The sequence below is a fragment of the Mus caroli genome, unplaced genomic scaffold (assembly GCF_978045245.1).
Source record: "Mus caroli unplaced genomic scaffold, Mus_caroli_1 scaffold_11, whole genome shotgun sequence".
NCBI lineage: Eukaryota > Metazoa > Chordata > Mammalia > Rodentia > Muridae > Mus > Mus caroli.
Genome location: NW_028227266.1, coordinates 4,822,009 through 4,838,652, shown reverse-complemented (window position 1 = coordinate 4,838,652; position 16,644 = coordinate 4,822,009). Strand labels below are relative to the sequence as shown.

Here is a 16,644-nt window from a genome sequence, read left to right as displayed (position 1 = left end):
CCCCATCATCCCCAAAGTCTTCCTAGCTACCCAGTTGTTTTTCCCACTCCCAAGACCTGTGTCCTTCCATCTGTCCCCTCTACTCTTCCAAAGACCTTTTTACAAGCCCCATTACTATCTTATCCTATCAGATATCTCCCTCACCCTCCAACCCCAGTTACTTCTAGCTTTTCTAACAATTTCCCTAATCTACCAGACCCTATTCCTTCTGGGCCACCTGTCCTTCGATGTCCCCCATCCCAAAGTTCTCCCAACATTCCTGATCCTGACTCACAGAACAGGTTATTTTATAAAACTTTCAGACCCAAACAGTTGCTTGCAGCACAGCATTCTACCCAAGCAACTCTAATGCCCGCACTTATACGCCGTTCCCTTCCAGCTCGACTGGTTGCTTCCCCAAGCCCCTTGGAAACTCTCCCTGGTTTGAAACCTTCCAGTTTATCCAGGCATCCAAGTCAACCAGCCCCACCCCTCTCTTGTATCACTCCTTTGCCTGAACATTCTTCCAGGTTTGATACTTGTCAGTCAGTTCAGAAATCTGTTCCACAAGCCACATTGTCAAATCAGTGCCAGGCCTTTGTAGACCATCTGCCTGCCTTGATTCTCTCCCACCCACCTCCCTGTCATTCTCCATCCTCTTCTTTGCCGTCGTCACCTTCTACTTTCACATCCTCTCCATCCTTGGGAGCAGTCTCTTCCTCTTCATCCATACCTCCTTCTTCTTCACCTTCTCCTTCCACCTCCCCTCCCTTACCTGTTTCATCTATCCCTCATTTGCCCTCTCCCTTGCATTCATATCCCTCTCCCTGTTTGCCTCCAGCTTATCTGGCTTTTCCCTCTCCAGTGCCTTCTTCCTCCTCTTTTATGATTTCTTCTTCCTTTCCTCCCATGCTTCACTCTATCTCGATCTCTACTTCCCCATCTCCTTTGATTCCTATCCATCCCTTCAATCCTCCTCACTGGGGGAAGAAAGTAGAGAAGAGGAGAGAAGAAAGTGGAGTAGAGAAGAAAGGAATAGAGAAGAAAAAGTTGAGAGACGACAACTTTAAAGGTAAATAAATTCAGTTTATTAGACCTTTCGTTATTTTGTTTGGGAAGGGTGACTAAAGGGGAAAGATGATGTAAAAGTAGAAAAGTATTTAAAAAAAAAAAAAAAGACAAACATGCCATCACTCTTCAAGAACGTGTACTAAATGCCTTCTCACCGCCCTGAGCTCCTGCTGATAACAAAGGAATAACCAGGAATGTAGTAGTCAGTGACCTCAACAACTCTGCTCTGTCTAAATAAAGATAGATATGGTATTGGAGATAGTTATACATCACATGTGGCAATATCCACCTCCAAAATGTTTATCCTGATTTATTTAGAAATAACTGAGTTGGTAATAAATGTCCTTGGGATTCATACAACTGCCCCTAGTACAGGAGTCACTCTCTCTATCATTCATCACCATCTTATCCTTGGAGGACTTAGATTTTCACTTGATGTACATACTAAAATATAACAAACTATGAGTTTCCAGGAAGCACAAAGGAACCAATAGAAGAGGTGCCCTGAGTTTCCTGGCAGTATAACATTGTTTAAGAAGGTAGAGTCCTGATTAGACACACTAAAAGTAAATGACATTGAAGACACTCCTTCTATAACATAAAAAAATATATTTATATTTCTGATTATATTCCTGAAACAAACTGAAAACAGTGGTTTATGTTCATGGTTGAGGAAGTGCCACTCTCCCATATAAGGAGAACATTCATACCTAACCTGACAAAGCAGCGTTCATAGTCTCTGTGTGCTTGAGTCTCAGCCAGCTCTTTCAGGGATAGTAGTGCCCACTGGCCACCACACCAAGAACAAAAGCTAGTAATATTAAAATATAATCTAGAGAAACGAAAACTGGCTACAAATTCTCAGGATTTCTACCCCAGCCCAAGTGATTAAAAAAAAAAAAAAAAGAATATAGTAAAGTCATGAATGAATGAGTATCCTTATGTGATGTTCTTCTTTCCTGGTACTCTGGTCTCATTGCCTTTAAGTCCCATTACAATATATCTATATATTTCTCCAATATCCTTATATGTAATTATCTGGACACATTACATAGTACACAATTGTATCATTTATATACTTAAAGAAATAAGTTAATTTCAATTAAATGTACTAAATCTTTTCATATCTTCTTCACAGAGCTATAGATTCTTCCTTGCCTTCAACATTGTCAAAAAATGATCACAAGCTTCAAAAACATCTCGTACGCAGAATTAATCGTAATAAAGAAATAAAGGAAAACAACATAGCAAACCTAGCTACTAACAAAAATGTGTTCCAGCTTAAACTGGAGGAGACACAGAAACTCCTAGAGAATCAACATTTAAGTGACTTGCAAGTATGAACTATAACTCTTTTAGTCTGTAGTAATCACCCTGCCCTACTTCTCAGTGTTCGCCAAAAGGAGGCAAAAAAAAAAAAAGTACTGCAGATGAGTCAGCACAACTTCATCACAGATGCTAAAAGAAAACTTGGGTATTTTTTTTCCTGTCCTTTTCCCATTTTTCTTCCTGCTGCTTCTTTTTCCATGCATTTAAAAAATATATATATGCTTCGTGGATGTTATTTTCTGACAAACATAACAAGTGTTTGAAGGTATGGTGTAATATAAGTATTATTATTTGAGATTATATTATTAAAATGACCTAAAATTATAACACATATAGATATTAGGTTATTAATTAAAAGAGCAGCAAGTGCTCTTTACTACTGAGCCATCTCTCCAGCCCCTAAAATCAAAGTTTTTTAACATAAATTCACATACGTCCATAAAAATATGTAAAATAAGTTTAAGACCACTCCATGGACCTCATTTGGGAATTGAGACATCAAGGCCCTGGCATAGATTTTGTTGGTATTTTCTTTTGACACGGGATCTTGTTTAGCCCAGACTGGCCTCAAACTCACTATTTAAAAGTCTATCCTTAAACTTCTGAACTTCCCTAGCATATTTTTTTTAATTAGGTATTTATTTCATTTACATTTCCAATGCTATCCCAAAAGTCCCCCACTCACTCCCCCACCCATCCACTCCCACTTCTTGGCCCTGGCGTTCCCCTGTACTGAGGCATATAAAGTTTGCACGACCAACGGGCCTCTCTTTCCACTGATGGCCGACTTGGCCATCTTTTGATACATATGCAGCTAGAAACACGAGCTCTGGGGGGTACTGGTTAGTTCATCATGTTGTTCCACCTATAGGGTTGCAGATCCCTTTAGCTCCTTGGGTACTTTCTCTAGCTCCTCCATTGGGGGCTGTGTGATCCATCCAATAGCTGACTGTGAGCACCCACTTCTGTGTTTGTTAGGCTCCAGCATAGTCTCACAAGAGACAGCTGTATCTGGGTCCTTTCAGCAAAATCTTGCTAGTGTATGCGATGGTGTCAGCGTTTGGAAGCTGATTATGGGATGGATCCCCGGATATGGCAGTCTCTAGATGGTCCACCCTTATTTATTTTACGAAGATCTTTGTCTACTACATAAAACCAGAATTGAAAACTTTACTCCAAACCTTTATAAACCGTATATATTTCCTCCCAACAGAAAGTTCACATTAGGGTCACAGAAGTTCATTTTCTTTCTTTTTATTTTTTAATTCTTCTTTATTGTTTGAGACTTTAATAAGTGTTCATAATCCTGACCTTCTAATTCCTCCCCTATTCCTAACAACCACCACTTTTCTCTCCCAACCCGGCGTGCTTTGTTGTTTAAACCCACTGATTGCACTCAGTGAGGCCTGTGTGGGCATCTGTGTAGAGTGACCAACTGGACTATGGGTAGTCTCTCCAGGATCACCACAATCTCAGCATGGAAGAGGGAAGGATTCATGAAGACACATTCTAGCCTAAGAGCTGCTGGTAATTGATGGCTGCTGTGTCAAAGAATTTTTAAGAGTCTCTTTAAGTCTAATGAAGGTTTCAGAAAGAATATATAATTTATAAACAAGTATTTTTCAGAATTAATTTAGTATGAAGGAACTTCATACCCTAAATGGAATAGCAGTTATTTCTAAGCTATCTTGGTGGCCAGAACAGTTGAGCAGTTAGTTTGGGAGTTGAAATGAAAGGAGGTGTTACTTGTTACTTTTGTACTTTCTGCCATGAGGTGTGCTGCAAAGGTGAAGCTTATATTATACCTATACTATTTAGTCACATCATTTGCTGTGTCAAGGAGGATTAAACTCAGTAATAATGGTGTGAGTTTACAACACAAAACAGTGTTGTTGTTGTTTTTTTCCTCAGAAATTTTGTGATGAAGTCAATCAGATAACCAATTCTGAAACTCTCTCAAGTATAGACAGTCTTGAGGCTGGAGAGCGTGAAGAAATATACATCACACTTAGTATGAAGCCTTCCACGTCAACCCAGCAGAACTCTGTTCCCCTTAAGTCAGCAAATCTACAAGCAGCTCATTTAAACTGCTTTGATGAAGATAAACTGTCATTCTCTAAAACTCAGCATATAAACAATTGGCTTACAAACTTAGATGCTCAAAATACTCAGCCTGTTGCATCTTTTTCAGATATTTTAATTAAATCTAATGTTCTGCCCTCGTGGGAATGTTTAAATAGTAAAGAACAAAATCCACCTGCTCTGAGCAGAACTGTGGGAAGAACCACAAGAACTACTAGTGACTCAGTGGTCTTTGTGTGCAGTCCATCCGTAGTTGCACTAGATAAAAAAGGAGAAAACACTGCTGAAAGCAATGTTGTGAGGACAAGTGATCCCACTGAAGGAGCAGTCCAAAGGGAGAGGCCGCCACAAATGGAGAGCCCAACATTTAAAGTCAGTCGAGCCTGGACTACTCCAGAATCTCTAACCCAGGAAACAGCTTCATTCTCCATCCAAGAGAGACCTTCTGAGTTAACTTGGGAAAGCAGAACCGCTTCAATTCCTGCTTCATCTGTAACAGTTTTATCACCTAATTTACAGTCAGGTGGGCCTTTAGCAGAGAACAACACACAAATAAAAGAAATTGACCCTGTACAGTGCTCTGATAAGTTAGATGAATTGAAAAATATGGAACATGAAAAGATAAACCATCTTAACTGTAATAAAGAAAAGTATTTATATTCACACAATTTTCAGACCCCCTGTGCACTTCAAAATTCTAATTCAAATGATAGAAAACAAAAAGAGAGTGGCCCATCAGCACCACTGGGTAACAGCGCTCCTGACTGTGACTTGCCAGACCAGCACAGCATAAAACACAGTGTCCATGAACAAAATGGGGTGCGGCTGCTTAAGAGTATATTAAAGAAAGAATCCAGATATGAACATAATTATTTGAGAGCATTAGTTATGAATCAAGGTTTTAAGTTTAGACACCAAAAGGCAGAAACTGTTAGAGATAGTATTGAATTAACAAAACAGAAAGGGAAAGGTGCAGAAATATCAAAGACTAGTAAAAAGCTGCGGTGGTTTGATGAAAGTGCTAACTTAGAAAATGGTGTAGATGGTTGCCACCCAGTGAGGAACAGAGCAGGAATGGCTCCACGGTGGTTACAGCGCTGTCACACCAACAGTGGCACCTACAACCTGACAAGTATTCCTGAGTGTCCTGTACATTCTGCTGCTGGAAAGAAAGCCAAGGCTGATTCTGTCCCAGAAAATGCTACTGATTTAGGAGGATATGAAATAGACAGTGTGCCTTTGAACTCTTCTTTAGGCTTTAGCTTTGCCAAACAAGCCTGGTCGGCCTGCAGAAGAGGAGACAGCAAAGCCCCTGTACATGCGAGTGACTCTAAGACTCAAAAGACTAAGCCTCAGAGAGGAATAAAATGCACTAGAAGAACAGGGTCTTCAAAGGTCCAGAAAGGACTTGTACAGAACAGAAAACCCACTGTCAGCCAGCCACAAACTTCAAGCAAAGCCAACACAGTGGCCCAAACTCAGGGTAAACTAATTATAACTCATCCTCCACCTAAACCGCCAACAAACATTAAAAGTGGTAAAAATATGCAAGTGTCTCCATGTCAATCAGCCATACCTGAACATTCTCAAAATGTCATGACACAGAGCTGTTTAAGTTCAACATCTGTGCTTCCAACAGAGTACCATTTGAACCAGGGGACTCAAGAAAGTAGTCTCCTGTTCTCAGACACCTGTTCTAACCTCCCTGCTGTGAGTCCAGCTCTACCAACTCCTTACTCTTCTGAGTGCCAAACCTTAGCAAAAGCCAATTCAAATGGCACAGCTTTCCTGAAAGACGGAGCAGTATATTGTACCCATCGAAGTCCTGTTTGTGAAGAAAGCTACCAGTCTTTGACTCATAGGAATACTGAAGAAGAATCAGTTCTCCCATGGAGAAAAAAAATCAATGGACACCAAAATGAGAGGACCACTGGTAAGGATAAAATTTAAAATTCATACCTCTTTTTTTTTTTTTTTTTGGCAGCGGGAGGCAGTTCTAAAACAGGGTTTCTCTGTATATCTCTGGCTGTCCTGGAACAGAAGCGAGGGTCAGATCCCCATGCAACTTGAGTTACAGATTCTTGTTAGCCACCTACCATAAATGCCAGCAAACTCCAATCTTCTATAATAAAGACAAGGGCTCTAAACTAATGAACCATCTCTCTAGCCCCAAGACTTTTCATTAATTAGATGGATACAAACTATATTAGTAGATAGAAAATCAAATGTAAAGAATGTAACCTAAATCTCTGAAGTACTTCTCTAAAAAAAAATCTAGGTTTTAAATTTCTTTCACTGAAAGTTTCTCGTGGTTTAACATTAATTTTGCAATATCTCTAAAAACTGAATGTATCAAATTAGATAATATAAAATAAATAATGATGGATTTCTTTTTCACATTCTCTTTAACCATCATTGATATTTTAATTCAGATCTCAGTGGCTCTAAATCCTGTATTTCATTTTTAACTAAAACCCTATGATAAACAGTTGTTAAGAAAATATGATAAATCAGACTCTACAGTAATCAAGAAAAGTAAGAGTTGTTCAAATGGCTTATACATTAAAGGGTGTTATCTTTGTTCTATGGGAATTTTTTCATTTGCTTCTATTCTACTGAGATCATTTCTGTCCTCTGCACATGGGCCTAAATGGATAGTGTGAACAGCACATTGTTCACACTTCTTTCTTTTGAGATAAAAGTGAGAGGGGGGGAGGAGGAGAGAGATTGATTTGCAAGTGGGTTAGGAAAGAATTGGGAGGGCTGCCATGGCTTCTGTTTTGTCAATTGAGTGTTAGGAGAATGAGTATGGAAGCAAGACTGAAGGCTGTGAATAATGAAGAGAGACTGAGAAATGAAAAACACTGATAAAGATTATTAAAATGATTGTGGAAGTTATAAAGCCAAGAAGAGCAATATATACTGAAAAACATTACATGGAATCATATTCCAAAGCACAGGCTAATTCCTTACCGTGAAATAATTATATCTATCCTCATCTGAACATGAACAAAAATTTATAATGAATAAGCCTACTTAGAAGGGGCTCAGATAAAGGTAAAATTAAACCTCAGGGGCAAAGGATGTCAACCAAAAGAAACGTAGTGGGAAGAGACAGTGGCAGAGAACACAGTGTTGCCTGCTACTGATAAATAAACATGCTTTACTCCACAGACAGGACAGGAGCCCATACTAAATACAAAGCTGGGTGGAAATAGCAATTTAAACAAAATTAGAATAATAATCAAAATGTTTTAGGGTTTCAGAGGGTCAGACCTAGAAATTTTAATAATGGTATCTCTTAAGTAACATTTAAAATATAAGCCTATGAGAATAATTGACTGTAAAGACTTTAATGACTCCTATAGAGAAGACTAAAAATACCATAAAGAGAAATGAAAAAAGATCGGAGTGGAGAAGAAAATGCATACATATTGAGGCCATGTAGTTCTAACAGGCTCTGTGAAAATTGCCATACTCTAATATTTACATTATTAAATGCACATACCAAAAATAGCTGAGACAATCTCAAGAACAAAGTTTAAAACTTTGATTACTAGATTCTGTACCTAAAGCTACAATAATTAACACAGTGTGGTGACTGCAGAAGGATATTAGTATCATTAATAGAATACGGGCTCACAGAATTAATTGCTTGATTTTTAACAAAGTTGGCAATGCATACCAGGGAAAGGGGGTTCATTTTGTCATTCAGTTGGGTTACTATATACAGTCAGTAAAAGTTACCCTTCATTCACTCATATAAAAAAATAAATTCTATGTAAATTGTAGATTTAAATTTGAAAAATAAAAAAGCTCTAGACATATTTTAGAATAATATGAGTTTTTTTTACTCTGTGCAAAAACTATAAACTATTAAGAATGATACTTGTACATTAAAATTGGAGATTTTCTTCAAAAAAAAAATCAGCAGGTGGAAATGACACAACACCAAATAGGAAAAGATATTTGTGATGCACTGAACTAATCAAGACTCATAGGCAAAATGTATAAAAGACTATAATAAATGTAAAAATATCATCCAGGTCTAAGCTAGAGAATCTGTACCAAGGAAAAAGGTATAAAGAGGTCTGTTTCAAAGCATTGATTTAAATTAATATGGAGCTCAGCTAAGCAAATCTGACATTTGTAGGACAAGTTATAAGAACAAACTAAATGACTGCACAGCAGCTAGTACCAGTATCCACAGTGAATCAAAGCCCACCATAATTATCTAGATTGTCTGCCTCAAAGAAACTTCATGTACAAAATACTGTCACAGCAATATTAATAGTGGTCTTTACTTAAACAAGTGCAGACTACAGATAGCTCATCAAAAAGATCATCACTGGGCTAGGAAGATAACGCATACAGTAAGGAACTTGACTTGCAAACCTGAGGACCTGACTTCATTTCCTAGAACCCATGTTAATAAAAAATTAAGGTTGGAGAGATGGCTTGTCAATCAAAAGAACTGGTTGTATGGGCTAGAGAGATGGCTCAGTGGTTAAGAGCACTGACTGCTCTTCCAGAGGTCCTGAGTTCAATTCTCAGCAACTACATGGTAGCTCATGACCATCTATAATTGGATTCAGTTCCCTCTTCTGGTGTGTCTGAAGACAGCTACAGTGTACATAAAATAAATAAATAAATCTAAAAAAATTTTTTAAATGCATTGGACCTGGGTTTAATTCCCAGCACCCACATGGTAGTTCACAAACACCTGAACCTCAAGTTGCTGAGGATCCAGTATCCTTTTCTGACCTCCATGGACACCAAGTACACAGGTGGTACTTACATGTAGGCAAAACACCAGAAAATAAAATGAATAAATCTAATTCTAAAAAGTTTAATGCAACAAGTATGATATCATATACTTTTAATCCTTATGTAGTTGTCCTCTGACCTATACACACATACACACAAAACCACAAAGCAAAACACTAGAATTAGCTTTTCATAAATAAAAGCCATCAAGTGGACAATAAACATGCAAATGTACACTTAGACTTTAAGATATAGCTGCATACATCTGAGTAGCTAAAATTAGGCACATTACCAATGGTTGGTACAATTTTATATGAACTAAAAATTCTCATATCTACAAAAATTGGGCATATGTAGATCCTATGGTCCAACAATTCTAGACCAACAAATTGTGTATGTGTATATAAAAGTTACATCACAATATATTTTAGATAATTGTAAATATCATTTTATTTTGAACTATAACATGCTTTTGCTCTCATTAATCATGTTTCAATGCACAGTTTTCCGTTGTCTTACCATTTATGAGAATTTTAGTAAAATATCATCACCTCATATCTCATAGCAAGGTATACTTTAAGGTAGGTTCACTCTTCTACTTTTTTATAATTTCTAAATTTATGACACAAAATCTGAAGTAGACACAGTGACATTGCACTGTCAAGACTGGTGAGGGAACTGTACAAGAATGAGGGGTGTGTCAACTCATCATGACTCTTACTCTCCTGCCCTTAAATTATTTGCATCATCTTTGGGGATTGGCATTGTAAGAATGAGGTCTTGGTTAAATAGTCGTACAAAAGCACAGGAAAATGACGTCCCATGTCCCCAACACCTCACCATAAATAGGATGTGAGGAGCACCCATGTACCCACATCTCATCAAATGCTAAGACATCACAAATGAAAACCTGTTTAGGTACTACTTGAGGTGCACAAATCCACTTCCCTGGGCACACTAGTGCACTGCTAAAACGGGAAGAGCGCAGATGAAGGTCAGTGCCATTGACAACCTCTTGCCCTGGGGACTTCTTTCAAGGTAATTGAATTTACTATACAGTGTACCTCTGCCTTGCTGACAAATAATGTGCCATGAATAAAGTTTCATTTCTGATTTTTTGAAAATGTAAATTGGAATCCTACAATGCTCTTCCTATATACCAATAACATGTCTGTGTATCTTCATGGAATTCCTCATATTCTGCTCCTTAGCAGGAACTGTGATAAATGCATCCTTGCAAATGTCTCATGTATAGAACTTAGAGAAGCTTAATAAACTCAGCTGACCACATAGAGGATATATATATATATATATATATATATATATATATATATATATACACACACACAGAACTTTCTGCATTGTTTGACAGTAACTTGAAATTTTGAGTAGATACATAATACCTACTCAATTTTCATAATTTCTTATATTAACTTTTGTTTAAGATTCTACTGTTAGAAGAAGAAAGCAAATTGTTGAAAATAAATGGAAAAGGCTGTTAGAACAGAAAAGGAAAACCTCTGGATCTATAGGAATGACGTACACCGAGCAAATAACTGTAAGTATGGTCTTAGCAAAATTCTCGTTTAGTAGTGGAAAACTACTTAAAAGATAGATGTTCTTGGGCTCATAGAGATGGCTCAGCAGGTAAGAGCACTTACTGCTCTTCCGAAGGTCCTGAGTTCAAATCTCAGCAACCTCATGGTGGCTCACAACCACCCGTAATGAGATCTAAAGTCAGTTACAGTGTACCTATGTATAATAATAAATAAAAGCTTAAAAAAAAAAAGATAGATGTTCTTAATGTAAACTGTAACCCAACATAAATGTGAATATAGCCAAAGCCATTCATGATACAGTCTTGGAAGCGTGTTATACTCATTTGCTATATTTGAATGAATTCATATGATCAATTACCATGAAGGCTTTTAACCATCTTTAAGTGGTTATTGCTGGAGCAAGAGAGCTATCAACAGCACTGACTGTTCTACCAGAGGACCCAGGTTCAATTCCCAGCACCCACATGGTGGCTTACAACCATCTTTAACTCCAGTCTCAGAAGATCCAAAGCCCTCTTCTGGCCTATTGGGGCACCAGGCACACAAGTGGTACACAGATATACATTTGGGCAAAATACCTATACATACATACATACATACACACACATAAACAAAATATACACATTTTTTTCTAAATAAGAAAAAGTATCAGCCGGGCGTGGTGGCGCACGCCTTTAATCCCAGCACTCGGGAGGCAGAGGCAGGCGGATTTCTGAGTTCGAGGCCAGCCTGGTCTACATAGTGAGTGCCAGGACAGCTGGGGCTACACAGAGAAACCCTGTCTCGAAAAACCAAAAAAAAAAAAAAAAAAAAAAGTATCATTTAACTTAATTCTATAGAAAGGCCATTTGAAACAAAATTCCTTAAAGTTATTTAAATATGCATTAAATAGGCAGGATGGTAATATTATGTGTAGTATAATATTTTTTTAAAAAAGACATTTTTCATCTAGGTACCTTTTATAAGAGACTTTTAATTACATATGTTTTGTCTCAAAGAACAGTTCAACAAAACCTAATATGGCTTTTGGAACAGAGATCTTGAGTAAAAGCCAAAAATTTGAATATGATATGGAAATTAAATTAGGGTTGAATAAGTATAGTCTAAAATGACACTTTAGGGATTTATTAAGGATTGATTTTAGAATATTGAGAAATGTGAAACAAGTAAGTAAAAAGCATTTTACTTGGAGCTTCTACTATATCACTTCTTTTTTGGGGGGTTGGGGGTTTTTTTGTTGTTGTTGTTTTTCTTGAGATAGGGTTGCTCTGTGTGGCCTTGGCTGTTTAGGAACTCACTCTGTACACCAGGCTATCCTTAAACTCAGAGATCCCTCTGCCTCCTTAGTGCTAGAATTTAAAAAGCTGTAAACTACTGCCAGGCTTCTTGACTATTTTATAGAACTGAAATAGGTGCCCTGTGAAGAATGTACATTTTGAGGCAGAAGTTGCTGGTCTTACCATTCATATAGGGAGTATTTTATACACTTCTTCCCAATGCTGGGGATCAACTCAGAGCTTCTGACACGCAAGGCAAACACAGAACCACACCACAACCTAAGAAGTATTAATTTTCATAAGCATAAGGTGATTAATATAGATAATAACTATGATCTAGCCTTATCAGCAAAGCAAGCCATTTAGTTTACATTATGTAAATTATGGTCCTGTTATCAATATATTCTTATAGCTTAGTAATAAATATGAATATACCTTCTAGATTACAAATGTAACAACTAGTAAATCTTTTCTCTTTGAACTTCCATATTCCACTAATCATATCAAAATATATAAAGGTAATACATTATCCTTTTTAAAATTTTATTAAGCTATATCAGATTTGCTAGGTGTATCACGCACCTATAATCTTAGTACACGGGAGGCAGAGGGAGGTGGATTTCTGTGAGTTCCAGTCCAGCTAGAGCTACATAGTGAGATGCTGTCTCAAAAAGAAAGAAAAATCTCAAATTTAAAAATAATGTATAGTTGTTAAAATTACAAAGCAATGAACAAATTTTAAATGCCTAAAGTTAGTACCCTCTGGATTATTTTTACTGTTCTGGGTGCTATTATATTCCTTCTTTCCTTTTACATCCTACCTTACTGTCTTGCAAGTTTATTTTCTCCTCCATCCTCAAAGCTTCACTTCCCCTTTCACATGCCTGTCACTACGCCTTAGACGCCTTAGACGCCTCACATGGTCTAGCCACCCTTCCACTACATGAGTGTTCTGGATCAAAATTGGTTTAAAATTGAAAATTGTTATTATTTTGTTTGGTTTTGTTCTTTATTCTAGAGACTGATGAAATATGCAGTTGCTATAGCAGTGGTCCTTGTCACCATGTATTCGGAAATGTGTTTTAGCATCCCGTCTTTGCCTAACTCTTTGTGCAAAGAATGTAAAAAAAGATGAAACTGAAACATCACAGTTGCCATTTACTGTGGGTTTTTCAGTCCTAGTTGTCTCAAGCATAAAATGGAGCTCAGGCAGGGAGCCTGTTGCAGCCATCTGTGTCATGTAGTCTTCAGACAAAAGCTAAGTGTAAGTCACAAGTTGCAGGTAGACTCCAATGCAGACTGCTTTCAGCAGACTGCTTTCAGCAGGCAGGTAGGTTCTTTCCAGGTTGTGTGGGATGGCGTACTTTTTGATGGTAGGCTCAGATTCTCTGCAGCATAAAAGCTGCTGCTTCTGCTTCCAGGCTGTAGAGACTCTACTGTCATCAGCATCAGCCACACTCAGAAGGGTTGGCACTTAAAAACAATGGCTCAGCTGTACAGTACAGTGTGATTCTTAACAGTTCGTTATTTCTGACACTTGATTGCTACCCAGCGCTCTTTACTCTTATTGCTATCCAAGAGAGCACTACAAGCTGAAATCTTTTTTTTTTTTTTAAAGATTTATTTATTATATGTAAGTACACTGTAGCTGTCTTCAGACACTCCAGAAGAGGGCGCCAGATCTCGTTACAGATGGTTGTGAGCCACCATGTGGTTGCTGGGATTTGAACTCTGGACCTTCAGAAGAGCAGTCGGGTGCTCTTACTCACTGAGCCATCTCACCAGCCCCCTACAAGCTGAAATCTTATATTGACATAAGACATTTGAAAATATTTACTCACCATGAAAAGGCTATAACCCAGTAGGTCTTGATTTCTGTTCCAACTTATATGAACAGTGATAACTAAAAATACCAACAATTAAAAGTCTTTAAAGACCATGAACATATAATGAATTTTAAATGTGGAATTATATTTTATTTAAACTATTTTTATAGCATTTTGGACAAAATGTCCCACCAAGTACAACTGAACAAATACAAGCTTCAAGAGGTGTCAAGACTGAAGAAGGTATGTTTTACTGTATGCATTTCCTTTACCCCCCCCCACCTTTTATTATAAGTAGATTTTTGTCTCACATAATATTTTCTGATTACAGTCCCCTCTCTCTACTTCACCCAGTTCCTCCCAACTTACTCTCCCATCTGAACCTACCCCCTTTCTGTGTCACATTAGGAAACAAACAGACTTCAAAGGGACAATAATAAAATACAATGTAACAAAATACAAAATAATAAGATAAAACAAAAACTAACACATTGGAATAGGACAAAACAAACAAAGAAAAACCTAAGAAAAGGTGCAAGAAACAGAGACCCTCTCATGTGCAAACTCAAGAATCCAAAAAACACTAGAAACCAAAATATATACTCAATGACCTATAGGTTAAAAAGAAAACAAAATATATAAATAAAATATAAGCAATATGATAAATTTTTGAAAAAGGAAAAGTCTGCCAGGAGGTGGTGACATTAATCCCAGCACTTGGGAGACAATGTCAGGCAGATCTATGAGTTCAAGGCCAGCCTGGTCTAGATGGGTGGGTGGGTGGGTGGATGGATGGATGGATGGATGGATGGATGGATGGATGGATGGATGGATACATGCATACATGCATACATGCATACATACATACATACATACATACATACATACATACATACTGTACTGGCTGGTTTTGTGTCAACTTGACATAGCTGGAGTTATCACAGAAAAAGGAGTTTCAGTTGGGGAAGTGCCTCCATGAGATCCAGCTGTTAGGCATTTTCTCAATTAGTGATCAAGAGGTTTGGGGGCCACTGTGGGTGGTGCCATCCCTGGACTGGTAGTCTTGGGTTCTATAAGAACACAAGCTGAGCAAGCCAGGGGAAGCAAGCCAGTAAGTAAAATCCCTCCATGGCCTCTGCATCAGCTACTGCTTCCTGACCTGCTTGAGTTCCAGTCCTGACTTCCTTTGGTGACAAACAGCAGTGTGGAAGTGTAAGCTGAATAAACCCTTTTCTCCCCAACTTGCTTCTTGGTCATGACATTTTGTGCAGGAATAGAAACCCTGACTAAGACACATACATACATACATACATACATACATACATACATACATACATACATACATACATACATACAGAAGGGCTATTTTAATCTTACCAATCCATCTTCTGATGTCTCAATATCATAAAGTTTTTATCATACAATTCTCACTTACTTAGCTAGAGTTACTGCAAGATATTTTATGTGTGTTGGCTGTGAGCTTGCTCTAAACTGTCTTCATGATCCTGCAGTATACACTTTGTATCCTGAATCTCTCCAGGACTTGTATCATAAAGGGTCAGACATGTCTGAAGCCTTATCCACACCTAATGTGATCATGTAATTTCTATCTTTCAGTCTGTTTATACAATGGATCACATTTACTGATTTTCATATGTTGAACCATCTCTGGGATGAGGCCTACCTGACCATGGTGAATTTCTCCTTTTTGATGTGATCTTGGATTCTGTTCCCATGTATTTTACTGAGAATTTTAGCATCTATGTTCATAAGTAAATTAGTCTGTAATTTCCTTTGTTGGGTCTTTATGCTGGCTATCAGAGTAATTCTGGCCTTGTTAAACAAATTGTAGAATGTTCTTTCTGTTTCTATTTTATAGAATAATTTGAGAACTATTGGCATTAACTCTCTTTTGAAAATCTGACAGGGGCTGGAGAGGTGGCTCAGAGATTAAGAACACTTGACTGTTCTTCCAGAGGTCCTGAGTTCAATTCCCAGCACCACTTGGTGGCTCACAACCATCTGTAATGGGATCTGGTGCCCTCTTCTGGTGTGTCTGAAGACAGTGACAATGTACTCATATACATAAAATAAATAAATCTTAAGAAAAAGAAGAAGAAAAGAAAGTCTGACAGAATGTTGCACAAAAACCATGGCCCTAGGCTTTTTTTTGCTAATTACTGACTCTAATTTTGCTAGATGATATAGGACAATTAAAATTGCTTATCTGATTGTGATTTAACATTGCTAAGTGGTATGTATTAAGACAAATCATCCCTTTCTTTTAGATTTTCCAATTTGGTGTAATACAGGTTTTTAAAGTCTGTCCTTTTGATTTTCTGCATTTCTCCTTTTTCTGTTGTTAAGCCCCCCTTTCCACTTCTAGTTTTGTTCATTTGAATATTCTTTCTCCACCTTTTAGTTAATTGGATAAGGGTTTGTCAGTCTTAATGATTTTTCTCAAAGAACTACCTCATCCCATTGATACTTTGCATTGTTTTGTTTTGTTTTTCTATTTTATTGATTTCAGCCATGAGTTTGACTACTTTTTGCAATCTACTCCCTTTGGGTATGATGTCTCCTTTTTGTACTACAGCTTTCAGGCATGCTATTAACTTACTAATGTGAGATTTGTATAAATTTTTATGTAGGCACTTAGTGCTGTGTACTTGCCTCTTAGAACCACCTTTTTTATGCCTCATAAGTTTGACTAAGAAACACAGCTTGTTTCTTAGACCCATTTGCTTGTAATAT

At 37.5% G+C, this 16,644-nt stretch overlaps 1 protein-coding gene across 2 annotated transcripts in view; it reads left to right on the top strand.

Moving 5' to 3' along the window:
* Positions 1-16,644, top strand: part of Cep126 (centrosomal protein 126) — a 53,338-nt gene that overhangs the window by 23,697 nt on the left and 12,997 nt on the right. For both annotated transcript variants that reach the window (XM_021173292.3, XM_085844399.1), the window contains exons 5-8: positions 2,189-2,387; positions 4,291-6,394; positions 10,674-10,786; positions 14,061-14,133. In XM_021173292.3, the coding sequence (XP_021028951.1) occupies positions 2,189-2,387; positions 4,291-6,394; positions 10,674-10,786; positions 14,061-14,133 (2,489 nt within the window). The remainder of the gene's footprint in view (positions 1-2,188; positions 2,388-4,290; positions 6,395-10,673; positions 10,787-14,060; positions 14,134-16,644) is intronic.